Source organism: Caloenas nicobarica, chromosome 23, assembly GCF_036013445.1.
Source record: "Caloenas nicobarica isolate bCalNic1 chromosome 23, bCalNic1.hap1, whole genome shotgun sequence".
Classification (NCBI taxonomy): domain Eukaryota; kingdom Metazoa; phylum Chordata; class Aves; order Columbiformes; family Columbidae; genus Caloenas; species Caloenas nicobarica.
This window is the reverse complement of record NC_088267.1, coordinates 3,147,037-3,165,979: the sequence shown is the minus strand read 5'-3', so window position 1 is coordinate 3,165,979 and position 18,943 is coordinate 3,147,037. Positions and strand designations below refer to the sequence as shown.

Below are 18,943 nucleotides of genomic sequence, written 5' to 3'. Positions count from 1 at the left end.
AGCTTGCAGGCCTTCCAAGCCTTATGTGTGTTCCTAAGTGTTCTGCTGAATTGAGGCCAAAAAGGTGAATTTCGCAGCTACGCACCAAGTGCAGACGCTTCTCTAACACACCTTGAAGGGTTTGGATCCCCGTATTCACCCAGCGTTACAGCATTTGCACTTGGCTGGAACTGATGCAGGTTCACCGGGCGTTCAGGGGGTGGATTGTGTTCTCTGCAGAGATGCTTGGCTTTATCGGCAAGTGCTGAGTCTTATCTCGGGTTCTCAGTGATCACGGGGATGTGGCCTGGGGTCAGAACAGCTCTGGCACAGCCCCTGAAACCCCACAGCCTCAAGGAAAGCGCCGTGTGCCCGGCCTGGCCGAGCCCAGAGCGGCGTAAGCACCAGGATAAACATTTATTCAAGAAAATAAGCCGCCTCAGTGCTTATTTTGCCAATCTGAGTTAGGTATTTACATAAACTAATTATGTATGTGTTGCCTGAGAGACAGGTAAATAGTGCAGGTTTTACTTATCATTATTCAAGTGTGACATGGAGGACACTTCATACAACAAAATTGGTTTTTTCCTATTCTCAGCCCAGTGGCTTCCAAACGCGTCCCCAGCTCATGGCACTTGGATTAAACATCCACCAGTGCAGGAACGTTAATGGGAACGTGGCAATGTGGTTCAGTTTGTATTTCTGCCAGATTTTACTGTCAATAAATGCCCATTTATTGTGAAAGTGTTAAATCAACTGTCATAAATCGTCCCTGAGGATGGATATTACATCTTCTCTATAGTTACCATCAGCAGGGATTTCCATTAGAAACCCTATTATTTTTCATACCTTTTTTATTCCCACATGAAGTTTCAGATGGAATGGAAATTTGATATCCACTGTCTCAGCAAAAGACAAGTTTTATTTGTGAACAAGTTTGTGCAAAATGTCCAGAACAACTCATTCTGCTGGTTTTATGTGATCCTGCCCGCAAACAAAGGGAAGATTTGCAGGCGTCGTTTTGCCGGACAACTAGAATTTATGAATCAGAATGGATGGGTCACAATGTACAGTGTAGTTTTTCTTGTGTCAGTAATGATTTCTATGAATAAACATCAGTGGCGGTTCAGTACTGATGAAAGGAGGGTCCCTGTTTATTATGGATACAGGACACAGGAGCTTCTCTGTCACCCGGGTGCCCCAGAGCTCCCCACACACCAGCGTAGGGAGCACGTTCAGCCCATCGAACGGAGGCTCCTCTGCAGGGGAGGATGAGGATAACCAACCAGCGGTGAGGAAGGAGTCTGCTTCTCCAGGGAGTGCACGGAACTCCCTCAGAACGGGGGTTTTTGGTGAGGAAGGGCGAGCAGCAGATGAAAGGCAGCAGGGCAGGGCTTTGTGCATGTAGCTGCACGGGGCTGTCGTCTCCAGATCTGCTGCTGGGGACCTGGCAGACAGGGTCATGCTGCGAGCTGCTCCGGCTGCTCTTGCTTTTCCTGTTGATGCTTAAGGCCAGACTAGAAACAAAGCAGTTTTACAAAGGATCACAGCCTGAGGCATCGCTGCCCATGGCCAGGCGTGTCTGGATCAGAGAGGACGGGGAGGAGGATGCGAGACTCCCAAACAAGCCAGGAGACTCTGTGTCAACAGCCTGTCCTCCCACCCGAACAATCCCAATTCTTTTATGAGAAGGAGACGCTGAATATGAAGGAAAGCCAGGCCAGATACCGAACTCACAGTGTGGGCAGCCCTGTTTTCATCGCTACAACTTTGTTTGAATGCTGTCTCCAACGCTTTTCCTACGAGGTGTGAAATAAGGCTGAACTTTCCCGTTGCAAAGTGCCGATCAGTTACTCCTTTCCCCACACGAGCTGAAGATGCTTTGCTGCTGAGGAAGGGCCCCATCTGGTTGCAGTTTCACTTTTTAATGCTTTACATAAACACTGTTATAAAAAGCAATGACATGCAGATAAAGAAAATAATGGCTTCGTCTGGGGTTTGGGCACTGGTTGTAAATCACTGCTCGGCACGCACCCGCCACACCTGGTAGAAAGAGTTCGAACTTGGTGCTGCAGCAGAACCTGCAAGAAGAGAGGGTTTGGCCTTTGCCTGTTGCTGGATGTTAATTTGCTTTTTAGCTAGCCAAGAAATACTTTAATGCAGGTTGACCATGAATTTCATGCTCCTTAATGAGGTTGTTCCTCATACCTTCTTCTCGATCTGTCTCTTTGAGCTGACCACAGCTTTGGGGATGGCTGAAAGCCTCCCGAGAGCCCTCTAATGTCTCACAGGACATTGGAAGTGACATGGTTTGGACTAAATGACAGTCTGGCTTCTATTCCTGCTATCTTATTTCCTGCCTTGGAGCAATTTACTTCTCAGAGCCCTGCACTCCAGACACTCCGCGGTGAGAGCCGCAGGACCGTGGCCACCGTGTCCCCAACGCGTTGCCCGCGACCGCAGCCCGTGCTCTGCGCCCGCTCCTGTCTGCGTGTCAAAACACCGGTCCCTTCTGTCAGGACACTGTCACTTGTCTAACCTAGCAAGGCTGTTGTGTAAGAGGCTATGAAATCTGTATTTCGAGCTGTGTGGAGTTTTCTGGAAGCAGACGTAGGAAGGCAGGTTTGCACAGCGTTCCCCTGTGGGACGCCGCGTCCTGCTGCCCCAAGGGCTGTCCTTGCGTGTCCTTCCCGCTTCTCCAGGGCGAGCCATCAGAGGACGGCAGCGCTCTCCACTAACCGATTAAGCATCATTTTGTCCCTACAAGGGACATAATCATTATCATCTGCGTTTTACAGATGGAGCAAGTCTTGCACAGAAGCAACTTGTCCAATGTCATTTAGGGCAGACGAGCCAAATCTGGAAACACAATCCAGATCCCCGAGCCCCAGCTCCGTGGCCTCTCCGCCAGACAATGCTCCGGTACCTGCACCACGCAGCTCATTTGCTGGAGTGACTCACGCAGCAAATACATTCTTCTCACATGCACTGTGAGAGCATCACAGCTGCTATGTATGGGGGATTATTTTTGTCTCTTTTCTACTTAGGCGATGTTTTCAAAATGTAGCCAGGAACTTGAGATGTGGCCCAGGGGCCGTGCCGCTCGAGCAGGACATTCAGGACAGAGCTGTGCTACAGGGTGGCTCATGCTGCCGCGGAGATCAGAGATTAATTTTGTCCTGATCTTTTCTTCCAGAGACCTTTTCTGGGAGTAAGAGATTCATAAAAGCGCCAGCTTTCCTCGCCTCCCTAACTGGGCCTCTGGGATCACAGGATGTGCTGGAGGCAAAATATCTAATTAGGAACCTGAGCAACCTCTGGCTGCGAGTGGAGGTTTCAGAGTAGGTGACTTTTGGCAGCTGCAAGAGTAAAGCTGCCGCGACAGTTTCACTGGTGTTTAATGGGCTCTCAGAAGTGGCCGCAGGAGGAAGAGCACAGCTGCTGTGTTGCAGGGGGAGCTCCACGTCCCAGGAGATTTTAGAAAATAAGCTCTGTTTGTATAAAAGAAAGTGTATTAAACTGTCCCCTGCACACCTGCTCTTGCAGTCTGGATCCCAGAATCGCAGGATCTGTTATCCGGATTCAACTGAGCTTTGTCTGGGCCACGTGTGGGGTCCCTCGGCCACCCTGGTGTTGTGCCCTGGCTCCTGTTTGTGGGGGCAGAGCAGCGGTGTCCCTGGAGGTGACAGCAGCTGGCACGGGTGGCCTCGTCCCTCCTCTGCCTGTCCCCCCTCTCCGTACTGCGAGAACGTCCATGTGCAGAACCCCCCCGTGAATATTTAGAAGAGCCAAAGAGCTGCTCTTCCGACAAGTCATGCAACACTTGTCCGGGCAGGGTGAGGAGCTCGCTGGGGCTGCCCCGAGCCAGCGAGCACCCGTCCCCCCCGCAGAAAGCCTTGGGGACACGCGGGCGAGGGCTCACTCACGTGGTCGATGAGCTCCTTGATCATGCCGTTCCACTGCCCCTTCTCGTCCTGCGCCCCGTACTTGCCATCCTCCACCAGCCGGATCTCATAGCTGAAGCCCAGGATGATGGCCAGCTCCTTCAGCAGGTCGATGCAGTAACCCTCGAAGCGGTCGTTCCCAAACAGGGCCGTGTCGGACTTGCGGAACATGACAAAGGGCTCTTCCTGCACACGGGAAGGCAAAAAGTCCCCGTGAAGGGTCGGTGCGGTCGTGGCGTAGGATGGTTTGAGTTGGAAGGGACCTTGGGGACCATCTAGTTCCAACCCCTGCCAAGGGCAGGGCCACCCCGCAGGCCAGCCTGAGTCGCCAGGCACTTGGAGCAGGGCTGGCGCCGTGACATGTTGGGAATAAATTAACTTTGCACAGCACATCAGCTAATTAGCAACCTTGTTTGCCCCACGAAATTTAATTTTGTCTCTTCTGAGCAGCCAACTGCTTTCCATTTGGTAGGATTTCAGGGAGAAAAATAACCATTTCGTGCTCTGAAAATGAAGAGCGTTGAGAAACAATAAAGGGGGGAGGACAAATTGGAGCCCCAATCTGTTGCAGCGGCGATGCAGCCGCCCCGCAGCGCGGTACCCGCGGGCTGGTGGGTCAAACACGGCGAGGGGCGGGCAGCCCCAAACCTCCCCGGTTTGGTTTGCTTGCCTCTGGTTTGGCAAAACCGGTAACATCCCGGCACAGAGCTGAGCTTGGCACGCACGGCTCAGTTCGGTCCTGCCCTCCCTGCCGCCTTCTCTGGAATTAGTGCTTTGTTTGTGAATCAGCTGGATCCGTGGATCTCGATATAAATACACCGGCTCCAGAGCAGCCATAAAGCACTATTAATTTGGGGAAGAGCTGTAGGGATTACATACATATTTAACAGCCGAAGCACTGAACATTAGGACGCCACGCGCTTCAGTAATGTATCTCCAGGTCTCAAACATTTCCTAGGGGGTAATTCTGAACTCTGTGAACCACTTATTCACGGACTATTTCACAATTTATTACTGAAAATGGCCAGACATCCAATTCACAAGCTCTCTCGGTTTGCTAATCGATTTCTCAGTGAAGGTGCCCTCAATTTCATAACTTCACAGTTCCCATATTGCTTGGGGAGAGTGGTGCTGGCTGCCGGGGTAATATTTCTCTTCCAACAAGTCATTGCAATATGAGCAAAAGGGGGAAAAATAACCTTTCATGCTTTTCCTTTTAAAGTTTCCTCCTCTGGCTTTTCTACAATCATTTACACCAGTGCAAAAGTACAAAGGGGCGTTGCAAATGCAAATAAAATTTCAGGTTGTGTTTTATTTTTTAGAATCCAGTATATGGAGATGCAATTATTGCAAAACTCAGGTCTAAGCACATTTCCTCCTCCTGCAGGCAAGGGAATTGCAGGACAGCCGCGGTTTTGAGGTAGATACCCTGTGGCACATGTACATGCCCAAGGAATGGTACAATTAATAGGAACTGATATCACCCTTGTACATTATGTAATTTGTGCACGCTCGCGGAGTACGAGATGAAAACGCTGCCTGAAAAAAGCATGTCAAAGGCAGATGGCTGACAGGTCTCCTCCTGGCTCCATCATCTCACATTATGCCGTGGCCTTTGAGATCCGGTGATTATCGCACCCTAGACCCAGACATTTCCACAACCCCGGCCATGCGTCCTACCCCTGACAAGATGCACTGTTTCTCGTTTCCCTTGGTCCTGTCCATACACCTTTCACCGATACTCCGGTCCTGAATTACCTTTACCCTCTGTACCTTTGTGCCTCCTGAAAATATGGAACACAAAGGGCCAGAGCGTTTCCATAGGCAAAGCCGCAGTTCAGGCTCAATCGTGGGCAGGCTATCCAGGGGCTGACATGCCATGAGCCTGCGCTGTGTAATATAGCCGTCTAGAAACCAATGCCACTAGTCATAATTCATTAGATAGTAAATAAAAATTCATTCTGATCTGATGCCTGCCGTCAAATCCAATAGCGAATGTGAGAACAAAATGCGGCGTGACAGTTGGGAGCGGAGGAGACCTGTTAAGCAACCATGGTTTGCGGGATAACGGCATTACTCTTAGCTAGTTTATCAAATACCAACTTGAGGGGGAAAGAAACACGATTGTCACAGCTAAGCCAGCGTCCCTGGGATTTGTGGGTGGAGGAGAAAGATGAGCTTGCAGTCACCTACCAGGACCGTGGTGACAATCAGAGATCTGTTGCTCAGCGAGTCTGTGACATTCGGCCCTCGTCCTTTGGAAATTTCTGTGATGTTCAAACCCTCCGAAGGGCTCCACGCTCCAACCTGAAACAAAGCGGGCAAACCCATGAACACCCAGTGACATCCTCCTGGCCTGGGTAGAGGAGGTGCTGCTTTCATCTGCAATAACCAGAAGCAAAGCTGAAATGATCATCTTGTGTCACCTAAATAGGCGATTCGCATTAACCCTCCAGTTGGAGGTGACTCCAGCTGCACGTGTCTAACCAGCAATGCTTGCGCTGCCCTCTGATGCAGGTGTGTGGAAGAGGACCATGGCGAGTGGAATTCAGGGGCTGCATGAACAATTTGCGAAGGTACCGTGTACAGCAAATCGTCAAACCAGGCTGGAGAGTCAGCTCTGGGCAAGGGTCAAGCAGAACAAAAGAAAGCAAATACAAATACAAGGCCAGTTTCTTTCTTCTTTATTTTCCCACTGATTTGCTTTGGTAGGGAAAATTAGAAAGAACTTGACCAGCTCTGCACATCCCTGGTAGGGACCGTTCCTGACTCTGCGCTGTGGCAAACCAGAGGGACGTTTGGAACGGGTCCCCTTGGCCCAGGTCGCCCCTCGGGACGGGCACACGCAGCCACAGGCCCCACCAACGTGAGGTGCTCTGTTCTTCTCAGGCTGTCAATTTTAATAAAACATGAGGCTTTGAAGAAGGCTATTGACCCAGAAATAGCAAAACGTGTCTCTATTTAAGAGAAGTCATCTGGGCAGCTCTAAGCCTGTTAACCTGATCTCTGCGGCGCTGGGGAGGCTTTAGACCCAACTTTGAAGGCTGAACTGGCTAAAGGACTGTGACGGGGAGATGAAATGTCAGGAGAGCTGGAGGAACATGGGGTTGCTGGCAGCAAAAGGAGCAGGGTGGCCATCTAGCCAGGCCGACAGTGAGAAAAACCAAACCCCACGTGGAAATGGGAACAGAACGATCCATCTGTAGGGTCAAACTGTGAGATGGGATTCCGAGAAAGCAAAGGCAGACAGCTCAGACCCACTGGGAGCCAAGAACTTCTCATCTTTTATTTATTGCTATTTTTAAGCTTCTTCAACTTCTTCAGCAGTCCAAGGGAAGAACTTGGTTTTACTGCATCCCCAAAAAGAGACTTCGTAATGAGCAATGCTGCCTGGCAAAAAAATGTCATAAATTCTAGAAGAGTTTCCATGAACTTTGTGAAAGGCTCTAAATATTTCAGGTAAAACCTAAGCAATCCCCCACATCTCCCTTCGATCACACAACAGCTGCAATGTCAAAAGATTGTGATTCTGCATGGGAAAAGAGAAGCAGATGTGAAGCCCCGGCCAGCAGCACTGCAGACTTGGTTAACTCGGCCTTGCTGAGTTTTCTTTAAGAAATTAAATACATAGTACTTAAGACTGAATTAATCAGTTTAAAATATTAAGATAAAGGAAAGAAAAAAAGTGCATTAAGAGAACTGTGCAAGTCAGATAGTCAAACCACATGTAATTAGGTATAGTTAAATACTCCTGTAATCCCTGGAACATCCAAGAGCCGTGAGGATCAGGAGTTCAATCCTAAAGCTCAACAAACATAAGCTATTATACATAATGCACAATCCGTATGGGATTTGTTTGTAGTTTGGCATTTTGTTATTTCAGATTAACTATTGACACAAACCTCGTTTCACCAGAGATGTGACATCGATACTTTAAAACCCCTCTAGAGCTGACAAGGAGCTTTCAAAAAAGAATAGCGGAGCTGTGAAATCCGTGAGTTGCTGGAGACAAAAGCTGCACAGAGTGCGCGTCGGGGTTTGGTGCTTCCTCTGGGCTTTGTGTGACACACAATAGCAAGAAATGCAGCTGGTGCCAGCAATTCCCCGCCACACCTGAGGAACTTAGCGTGACAGAGAGATATTGCGGTTGTACCTAAACATTTGGATTCATGTGGTATCCAAATCTACGCACATTTCTCTGTTATTCCACCAGCACAGCTCTCCAGCACTGTCGGCGCCACTGTGCTGCAAAAAGACGTGTTGGGTTTTTTTGGTTTAGACTCTATAAACAAAACGCTTTGTAAAAAACTGAAGTCAAGCTACAGAGATCATGTCCTGCTCAGGTCTGGTGAGAAGGTGGCTCTTCCCAAATAGGCTGGGGTGGCGGCAGCTGAAGCTGGATGCCATTGGGTTTATTTGTAATGTTTTCTGTATTCGATACCAAAAACCACTCACTAGGAGAGTGCCGTGGCGACCTTGAGATTTTTTACTTGAAGCAAACAACTGCTGTGTTGAGAAAGCGTGGCAACAATTTATTTCAAACCAAAGGCAAAACAAACTGTAAAAAGGGTGGATGGGGAGGCCGAGCTGTTTGGTGCCAGGGAGCTTCACCGCGCAGGATTGTCCCTGACCAAACTGCTGCCTCCAGCCCTGTTTGATTAATTCCCCGTACTGGCATCTGTGCGTGTTGGGCCGCTCGCTGCACGGTTAATTGAAACGCCCCGCTCTGTGCCCCCGGCTGGCGCTTCCCACAGCCCCGTCACCTGTCCCTGTGCCGGAGGGGACAGCACTCGGCGCTCGTCCCCCCTGCCCATCGGCACCTTGTGCCTGTCGAAAAGCAGACTCTGCTTGAGAAGGGGGTTTGCTGCCTGACGGCCAATCTGTGCTGTGGATGTGCAAGAGACCTTTAGCAGAATGAGGCTGTGGGGCCCTGGGGAAGGAGCTCATCGGGCTGCTCCTTTGGGCTTAAACCAACTGACCTCACCTTGAAACCTGTGTTCCAGTAGCGTTGATGCTTTGCATATGGCCTTTAAAAAAATTATTTAAATAAATAATTGAAGAAAAGGAAGCGAAATCCCCACGAACACCTGAGAATCAGATTTGCACATCAGCATCGCGTTCCTGTGCCCGGAGATTTGCGCTAATTAGGAGGATCTGAGGCTGTAGCCTTTGTGCCGTGTCTCTTCCGGGTACCGGGCAAACACGGGCATCGAATGAGACCCCTCCAGCCAACCAGGCAGAAACACACTTTGCTTTTTTCTTATTGTTGCTTGGATAACACAGACCAGAAATAAACAAAAATACATGCTGCATCCTCCCCCAAAATCTAGGCTGTAATAAGCTGGCGCCATTTCCAAGCCCTAGGCAGTTTTCTTTGTGGGAAATCACACCAAGATGATGCTTTCAAGGGCTGTTGCCTCCTCAGAAAAATCGGCATTTTGTAAGCGAGGCCAGCAAAACGGGGCGGGGGGACGGACTTTATTCCTTCTCCCCTTGGCCCGGGCCGGGAGCTGTTACCGGCTGCTCAGATCCCGCTGCGATCCCACGCACATCACTTGGGGCTACTGAGTCATGGCTGAGGCGTGGAAAAGGATCTGAGGAATCCCACAAAGCAAATATCCTTTTGTGTAAAAACCAGAAAACATGGAAGCAATACCACCACCAACTATTTCCTCTGCTGCCTGAGAATCGGAGATAGACTAAGCCATTCCAGGTAAGACCAACCCCGCCTACCTTTTCGAGACCATCTTCTTTGAGGCTGATGATATCCAAGTCAAAATCTGTCCGTAAACCACTCGTTTTATTAAAGACAATTCGTCCTGTTAATCCTTCCCATTGGGCCTGTGGAAGGGAGAAAAAGTAGCAGGGCCGTTACTGGGCATCATAAATAATCTTTTACCCTACATTGTACATTCTTTTAATTAGTCCTTATACTGGTTCTTACTCCCCAAAGAGCATGATTAATTAACAGTCATCTCTGTCCTGTTCAGACTGCGGACAGAGCTGGAGATTTTCTCAACTCTCTTGCAGTCCTTGCTGCAATTTTTGTTTGCACCTTTTGTGTTCACCAGCTGTTGCGGGACGTGATGACTCAGTAGAAAACCACTTGTATTTATCATGGCATCCTTGTGTGCTGCATTTATCCTTGTAGCACTGATAAATGCTGGGCTGCGGGGAGCCGGGGTTCGGGACAACTCCAGTCCGGCTCATAAATAATCCTTTTTTGCACGAACCTGCTGATGCTTCCAAGGTTTGTGGAAGCTGAAGTGTCCTGAACACTCCCCTCCCTCCTTTCGGACGGAAGGTGGAGCAGAAGAGGCCGGGAGCTTGTCCGCACTAGCAGGCTCTGTCCTTGTGAAGCAGGCGTGGGGATCAGGTGGGAGTGCTGTGCCCATAGCCCTGCTCCGCTTTTTGGCAGGATGAGCCCGAGGCAGGTGCCCCTTGGGGCTGGGGAAGCCCCGTTCCTGGAGAATTTCAATGTTTGACGGGGCAAGGTCCTGCACAACCTGGTCTGACCTGGGAGCTGGTCCTGCTCGGAGCAGGAGCTTGGTGTCAAGAGCTCCAGATTCATTTCAGCGAAATGATGCTATGATGCTGTCTCTTTTCCAGTGTACACTTTGCAGCACCACCAGAATTGCTCTCTCTGATTTAAGAGGTGATTGAGCCCTAAATGTCAGGCAGTGGCCACGTTGGCAGAGCAGGTGAAGGGACAGCAGGTGGGCTGTGCTGTGAGCGCCCGTCCCGAGGAGGATGCTCCGCTCAGAGGGCTGGGCTGCCGACACCTTTGCTGCTTTGCAATCACATCTCAGGCTCTGTCCCCAAGCTGGGGAGCGGGTGGCTGCAGGGACACATCCCTCTGTGCACCCCTTGGTCTTTTGGAAGTTGAGAGGGAGAAATTGCTGCGTGTTCTGATTGCAGCGGGGAGGAAGCTTATCCCTGCAACGCGCTGACACCGTGCCAGGGAGGGAAACAACAGGCAGGCACTGGAGTGTGAGGCTCAGGGTAATTTGCAAAAGGAGCCAACCAAACAAATTATTTACACTCTGTTTTGGCAGCCAGCTGGAGCAGCTTTCTGCAGAAGGGAACAAAACACGAAAAAGGAGAGAGAGAGAGGAGAGAATACTGTCTTTAGTGCCTATTAAGAAAAGAGTTCATTCTCCCTCTGCAATGGGAATCATTCTTCTTCTCTCCTCCTCTCCTTCTGCTACTCTTCTGTTTAAAAACTTTAGGGGTTTTTATACCCAGCCTTTTAAATGTGACCCAATTGTTCATCCCATCCTGCACCCACTTTCATAACTTGCTATGTGAACTGCCCCAGGCAGACAAGTTTAAAAAGGCCTTGGGGTAAATAAGAGGGTTTTTTATCACAAAGACATATCTGGTAGGGTTTGCAGTATCTCCCTGCAGCTCTGCCTTCATTTTTTTCTTCCGTGAGGGCTCCTTTTTGCAGACAGAACAAACCTGGGGTGTGAGTGCAGGGGTGCGTGCTCGGGCTGTTTTGGGACGGCTGGACACTTCTCACTGTACTCTGTGGTGAGCTCCCTGCTCAAGAACACCCATGCTGTGAGGCTGCCTGCATGCTTCAGCCAGAGGCAAACAAACAATTACATGGGCTGAACAGGGAGAAATCATAATGACTGAAAACAAGAGGGAACGAAGCTGCATCCTCGCTCCCCTGGCTCCCTACGTGCGAGGTCTCCCGCTCTGCCCAAGCCGTTGGGCAGCACACAGAGACCCCGCGCTGCCAGCGCTGCCGCTGCGATTCAGCGGCACCGAACGCCCTTTGTGGGCCCCAAGCAAATGTTCCTTTCCAAGGTAAATGGCTGTTGCTCGGCTAAGAAACAGCCTGAGAGAGCGAGCGGTCCAGCTGCTGGTGACGCAAGCAGAGGCCAGGGCAGATCTCGGTGACGGCATGGGAGAGCTCGGCTCGTTCGGGATGCTTGGCACAACTGCATGGATGTTATTTTGAAGGCAAAGACAAGATTTTTCCGTTCTGGGTGCACTCAGCAGCCCGGTGTGTGTCTGTGGTACCTGCCCAGGCAGGGGGGTGTTTTACAGCCCTGTCCCTGCCAAGTGATGCCTGGCACCCCTGTACCTGTGTGCTGAGCAGCTCGCTGCTCCTGCGGGGGAAGTTTTGTGTCAGCAGGAAGCAGTAATAGTTGCAAATCATGCTTTTACCTCTTTTATAAAGTTCATGAAGCGGCCACCGAACCTCCAGGCTTTGTGGCGGTGGCACTGCAGGGAGTTGACGGTCATCTGAGGGGCGCGCTGGTAGCAGACGGACACCACGTGCACCGCGTCGTACAACAGGGCAGCGTCTGTCTAAAGTCAAGGGGAACAGCATTTGCGTCGGTGGTGGGTCCAGAGCAAGGAAGCAAGGTTTGCTAAGTTACGGGCTGGAGGGGAAGTGCAAGAGTATGTCCAAGCAGCTTCATGGTGAATTCCGTGCTGTAATGCCCAGCTGAGATCAGGACACCAGGCAAACACAAATAACAGGCAGGATCCCCTCTGGAGAAGCACAGAGAGAGGGACTGGGACAAGAGCCAGAGGGGGGGAACCCAGCACCGCTGCAGACAACACGATGCTGCAGTTGTGGGCAACGCCGCAGAAAAGTAGGTGGCTAAAGGAGAATAGTGGGGCTCTCCTCTGGGGAAAAAAAAGAACAGGAGGGATGCAAGGAGCCATTTCAAGGTGAAATTCTGGGAGGCTCTGCCACTTGTGGGGCGAGTTCTGGCAGATCTGAAGGGAGAGGGAAGGAGGGAGCCAGTCAGCAATTCAGGGGGTCGGAGACAGCCCGGCAGGGAAGACAGATGGGCGAGCAGGTGCCAAACCTTCCGAGCAGTAACTCAGCGGAGCGGAGCTGCCGTCAGACCCTAAAAGGGAGTCATCAAAGCTGCAGCAAAGCCCATCTCTGGGCAGAGCTTTGGCTCTTTCTCCCTGCATCAATCCCAGCGAACTGCCTGGCGCAGTCCAGCTGTGCCAGGTGTTGGGCTGAGGGATCATCCTGCCCTGAGCTGACACAGGACTCGCGGAGGGAAACCGAAGAGAGGCGACGATGCCTTTCCCGGGGCTGCGGGGTTTGGGGCGCACACAGCCCGTCCTTGTCCAGTTACCAGTACAACAACCAATAACTATAACATTTAGCCCTTAACGAACGTTCCTAGCCTCCTTCCCGCTCTGATCTGCTTCCCAGACTTCCCACATTTAAACTCCTCGTACCATCATGACGCCGTCGAGCAGCCCCAGCTCCGCCTTGGGCGCGGACTGCAGCCGCTCCATGGACCACTTCTCGATGATGGAGGACACGTGCGGGTTCTCCACGTTGAGGATCCGAAAGCCGGTCAGGTTCACTCCGGAGTAGCGATATGGTTCTAGGTCTAATGCATAAAGATCCTTGAAAGAGAGAAACCAGTTTAAACATTTTGTTTAGCTTTGTTTTGCTTGTGTTTTCTGTCTGTGGCTGAGGTGAGCAGGCGGAGCCCACAGAGGGTGGGAGGCAGGACGATGCCCTCGTGGGTTTGGTGGCTTGTCCTGCCTGTTGCCATCAGTCAGTGCTTGCAGGACAGGGCTCAGTGGTGTTGGTGGAATTTGGGTGTCAAATGTGCAGATTCACCCACACACAGCAGGGGAAGCTCCTACTGCACTCGCTGCATGACAGAGGCGAGTGAACTGTGGGGAGAAACCAGAACCACTGTCTGTAACCGTGAAAAAAGGGGTTTGAGACTAAGGGGAGGGGGACAATGCAGAGTTCCTGTGTCGAAGCTCCTGGGGGCCTTTCCGTGGGCCATTTGCTGTGAGTGCTGAACCCACAGGGTGCTGCAGATGACGGAGGAGCTCTGAATGCAGAATGCCAATTTGCAGACGGCTGTCAAAGAGGAACTAAGACGTGTTTCTTGACATTATGACCAGCCTACACAGTCTGCAAATGAATGAGAGTGCCCTTTATGCGATTTGCAAACCCGGGAGGCAGGCAGCCCGCCAGCATCGCCTGGCAGCAGCGAGACAGGCGAGCGGAGCCTCTGCAGAGGCGCTTCCTAATGCATCTCCTGGCTCTGCCACACACTGAATATTAACTGCAGTTTGGGATTAACTTCAGTGCTCAGTACCTAGTCTGGGTGGTTTGGGGTCAGACAACACGGCCGGAGCGCAGCGGATCTGCTCAGCAAGAGCCCCGGGCAGCAACCCGAGGGTGCAGAATGGTGGTCAGGACGGGGCTTCGTTAAGGGGAATTGTTTGTTGAACAGGACATATTTAATAAGAGTTTATCCTGAACAGTTTCTGCAAGTGTTCAATGGTAGTAAAAATATGGGGAGGCTGAAAGGCAACACCACTGTCTTCTGCGATAGAGCGGGGGATGAATATGGGAAGGATGTTCATTGCTCTCACAAGGGATTATCCCTAAGAGTTTAAATCCAGCAGGAGATCTCGTGGCTGTCGCTGTTGTGCATGATGTGGCTGTACTGGCAGGACACGGCGTCCGGCAGCAGCGAGCTCTGTCCTGCACGTGGGGCGCTGGGAAAGGCCCTAAAACACACCGCCCTGAGCAAAGCGCAACAAAATCGGTACTTGCCAGCAACCAAGACTTCATTCGCAGTGGAGGAGAGAGGAATTCTTACAGCTGTTTTGCTTTAATAAGCTTTGGGGGGGTTGATCTTTTCCTTAAGCCTTTGCAGCCCCAAGGCACGCTGCTGATGGATGCCGTGGTTTAATCTGCAGGTGCAGCCAGGGACCGAGTCATTAATCACACCCACAACAGAGTTCAGGGGCTTTGTTGTGTGTGTGTTTGGTTGGTTGTTTCCCCCCTGAAAAATTGCAAGTACAAACCTCCACGTTTTGTTAAAGGGCATGGTGAAAACCAGGCCATAATGTTGACTTTGAAGTGACTACAAGCTGAGTGCCAGGACACGGAGAGGTATGGGGCTGAATTGCCATATCAGTTTCTTCTGGATTTTCTGCTCCTGTGCAGCCACAAATTGAAACATCTGGTTCTATTTTCCACCTCATCTACATTCCTTTTCACTCATTATTTTCTGTACTGCAGATTAATTCTCCCCTCCATCCTACTACCCTGGACTGGTTTGGTTTAGCGCCTAACTGGAACAAGGCAGGTTGGGTCTGTAATTTTTGTTTCTGTCGACTCAAAGGCTGGGAGGAGATCGGGCTCCTGCCGGCGGGCAGTGGGGACATGGCCGCGTTTGTACGAGCTGCTGAGGAATCATAAAGGAGTTGGGGCTGAGGGGGTGTCACTGCCCGGGGCCTCGCGGGGCGCAGAGGCTGCGCGTGCGGTAGACGAAGGCTCGGAAGGTTCCTCCTCCTCTTCTTCGTCCTCCTCCTGGGGTGGCCGAGCCCTGCGAGCCGGCCCCACAGGGCTGTGTGCAGCCTTGCTGCCTAGCAAAACATCGAAGCATTTCATGCCAAGTGTTGATGCACTGTGCTCGGTATTGACTGGGGACCTTTTAGAAACATTCAGTATAACATAATAGACTAATTCATTAGCACCCCATGGGTCTAGTACTGGAGGAGCTGAAGCACATGCATTGCAAGCTAGGAAAACATTGCCTTGAGGAATGACAGATTAAAATATCTTTCCCATGATATAACTGTTATTTCAGGAAAGTGGCATTAATTGTGATTGCTTATCTATTAATTTATTATAATTCTTCTTTTCCCACCTCCAGGCTGTACCTACACATGAAATGTACTCTAGGCTCAGCTGGGGCTGATTAATAGAAGGTTATCTGGGAAATGCTCAAAGCTGCCTGGAATAGATAATAGCAGCAGGGGTAATTAAAATGTCTTTTGCATTTGAAAAATAAATTTTGCAGTTTTTAAGGGTTAGTTTAGTCTGTTTTTTTCCTAAAGGCAAAAAGATAAATTGGATTTTCAAAATCACACAAAATTCAACAGTACACTAGACAATAGCATGCTTAATGGAAACAAAAGTGGCATGCCAAAAATCCCAAACCGAAATGCCTCTGGAGTCAGAGAGGAACTGGCCCGTGTTTAATGAGAGTGGAGTTAATTTCAAGATGAGTTGTTCTCATGCAAAATAAACCTGCAGGACTGAACTATTGCCCACAGCAGGGCTGCTGCTGGCTCCTCGGGGAGCCCGGGCTGAGCACACAGACACGTACCCGGTTCTGACTGAGACCTGGTCCCACCAAATGCCATTTGGGGGTCTGCAACCGCGCAAATTCGCACTTATGCTCATCTTTCACTGCGTGGGTGGCTGCACTGAAATCAAACTGACTGGGAGGGGAGATAAAACCAGACCCTGCATCTGTGCCCGGCTGGAGCAGCTCCCAAGGAGCGAGCAGGGCCAGAAGCAGCCCAAGAAAAGGCCGACGTGACTCGGGATGAGCTGCACTGGTGGGATTTACAACCACATCTCGGTGCTCTGTGTCCCACCTGAGGCTCCGTCCAGCCCTCCCTCCCCTGGCAGGTACCAGCCCTGGCTCTGCCCGCCCCACCGCGCTGCGTCCCTGGGACAGGACAGACAGGACAGGACAGACAGGACACCCGGCCCGCTCTCCCGCCGTGTCACCACCTCCTCACTTCCCACTCCCAGCGAGGGTAAAAGGTGTTGGAACAGATCAGATACTTTACCAGCGTGGTGAAGATGAAGTGGTAGTATTCTGTCATCATTCCCATCGCCATGGCCTTGGGGAGAGGAGGGACAGGTTAGTAAGAGTGTGCACAAGAATATCACAACAGTCGTGCAATGTCAGCCCCTGAAGAGCTGATCTGGTAAGTGCAGCAGAAGACAGACCCAGAAACACAGGATCTGGATTCCAGATCAGTCTGTGAAGCAGTTAAGTGTGTGCTTGGCCAGCAAGAGGTGTGTGCTGAAGAGCACCAGCCTGTCCCCCTGTCACCTGGCCACCAGCCTGTCCCCCGGCCCTGGAGCTGCCAGGCTGGTCCCTCCTCATCCGCACACCCAGGTGCAAAGGGCTGGAGCAAGGGATGATACCTCAGCCTGTGAAGCGTCAGTTAGAGCATGTGAAACCAATCGAGAGTAAATAACGAGATCCCAGTTCAGGTTCTGCAGCTGGATCGGTGGTAGGTGGAAAGTTCAGACCTGCTGGAGGAAACAAGCCCCGGCTTCCCAGTGTTGGCAGCCTGTGTGCAGGATACATCTGGGTTTGTGGGGAAATGAATAAATGATAAACCTGGTGGAGAAGCTGCAGGCAGTTCAGGATGGGAATGGGAGCTCCGTGGCAGTGACGACAGGCACATCTGTGCGCTGCAGAGCCAGCTGCCGAGGGCAGAGGAGCTGGGCAGCCCCAGAACAGCCGTAAAGCGCTAACAGTGACCCAAACTGAGCGAGGGCAGAGGAGCTGGGTGGGATGGAACGGCCTCATGGGCAGACCCAGCTCTGGCATAGGTTTCTACAACGATATTTTTGTCCAAGAGGGTGAAATAATGCATGATTTGATGTCTCAGTTGCTCCGAGGAAGCTGCCTGGTATGGTTATCAGAGGTAAATAACAGCAATAATATACAAACATTACTGTTTCTGGGACAAACAGAAGGCTGGACCAATCTTCCCTGGCATTTCTTGCAGCCCGGTGTGTTTTCTATGGAGCATTGCTAAGCTGCAATTCATGGCTTTGGGTCCTGAAAAAAGCCAGCACGCACGCAGCGCCAGGCAGGAGGACTCGGGAAGATTTCTGTCTCCCTAGTCCCCCCTCTCCTCCATCTTCCTCACTCCGTGCTCACAGTGATGAGCAGAGCAGATGGCACAATAAACTATAATAAACTGCATAATAAGTGAACAGCACCAAACACAGCCAGCATGTTAAAATAATAGGCAGGAGACAATGAGTCCCTTATATTGCTTGCTTTAATAATCCCTCCCGGGCTTTCTGGTTTCTCTGAGCTCTTCCCTTCCTTTTACATCAAGCAGGCTGCAAGAGAAGCCTCTTTCCATGTGCTTGCTTTCTCAGCCCTTCGGGGGGTTTATTTATTCTCTGTGGTAGTGTCTTGCTGGGCTGATCTGAGCAACACTTCCACTGGCTGGTTTTTAGCTTTCTTTGTGAGATCGTCGTATTGACCCTGAAACCTAAAGGCGCTGGGAGACGAGGAGGAGCCGGGGTGAGCAGCAAACCTGCGAAAAATGCCACTGGAGGAACTCCGGGAGAAAGGAGAGAGACCGAACGAATGGAAAATCACTGACATCTGGCTTAAAGTCCAAGAATTGCACACGGGGCTGCCGAAGGGCTGGAGGACGCCAGCCCAGCCCCATCTGTTTGCAGCGGGATGTGCAGCTCATCCCCAAGGACGTGTGTTATAAACACCCTGCGCCTTTGCAGGGGCGCGTGTGGACCAACCTGGGGGCAGACGGGAAAGAAGGTATTGAAATTCAGCAGGCACGAACCGGTCTCAGCGCTGCCTTGGACACACGCTTGGCCTCGGCACTTTCTCCCGTAACGTTTGTTTGTTCTTACCAACAGTCACTTTGTGATACTTCATTTTTTTTGCGGTGAAGACTATAGTTCCTATAGAAATCCAATAGTATCCTTGAAAAATGGACATGTTGCACCTCTTAGGGCAGCTGTGGCTTGTGGCCAGAGGGAGGGCAGCAGCTCTGACCCTGCTGTCCCTGCAGTCTGCTCGCCCCGAACACACCGTCCCGCGGCGTCCCCCCCTTGCCCCCCGCTCACCTGCTTGAGAATCTGAGCCGCCATCAGGTGGCTGCAGTCGAAGATGATGCGGAATTCCCTGCCCCGCTTCATCTCCTTGAGCAGCGGCCGCACGTCGTCCGTGTCGAGCGGGAGCTGGCGGATCTTGAGGCGGATGTTGTAGCGCGATGGGGCCATGATGAGCTCCTGCAGCCGGATCAGCCCTGCGGGCAGCGCACAGACCCGCCGCGTTACGCAGAGCCTGCCCTCGCCCTGCACCTGCCTATCGCTGCGAGGTATTTCTTCCCCTGTTCTTTTATGGAATGCAATCAGGGCTTTCCTCTCTCCCTCAAATGGCCGTTGCTAAAGGCAAATCAGAGCCAAGGTGCCATGTGTCAGT

General features: G+C 51.3%; 1 protein-coding gene across 1 annotated transcript in view; it reads right to left on the bottom strand.

Annotated features, from left to right (window-relative positions):
* Positions 1-18,943, bottom strand: part of GRIK3 (glutamate ionotropic receptor kainate type subunit 3) — an 85,231-nt gene that overhangs the window by 14,492 nt on the left and 51,796 nt on the right. Inside the window, exons 4-10 of the mRNA XM_065650387.1 lie at positions 18,586-18,767; positions 16,530-16,583; positions 13,143-13,316; positions 12,102-12,245; positions 9,657-9,764; positions 6,117-6,230; positions 3,906-4,109 (exon numbers count right to left, since the gene is read on the bottom strand). Coding sequence (XP_065506459.1) covers positions 3,906-4,109; positions 6,117-6,230; positions 9,657-9,764; positions 12,102-12,245; positions 13,143-13,316; positions 16,530-16,583; positions 18,586-18,767 — 980 coding nt within the window. The remainder of the gene's footprint in view (positions 1-3,905; positions 4,110-6,116; positions 6,231-9,656; positions 9,765-12,101; positions 12,246-13,142; positions 13,317-16,529; positions 16,584-18,585; positions 18,768-18,943) is intronic.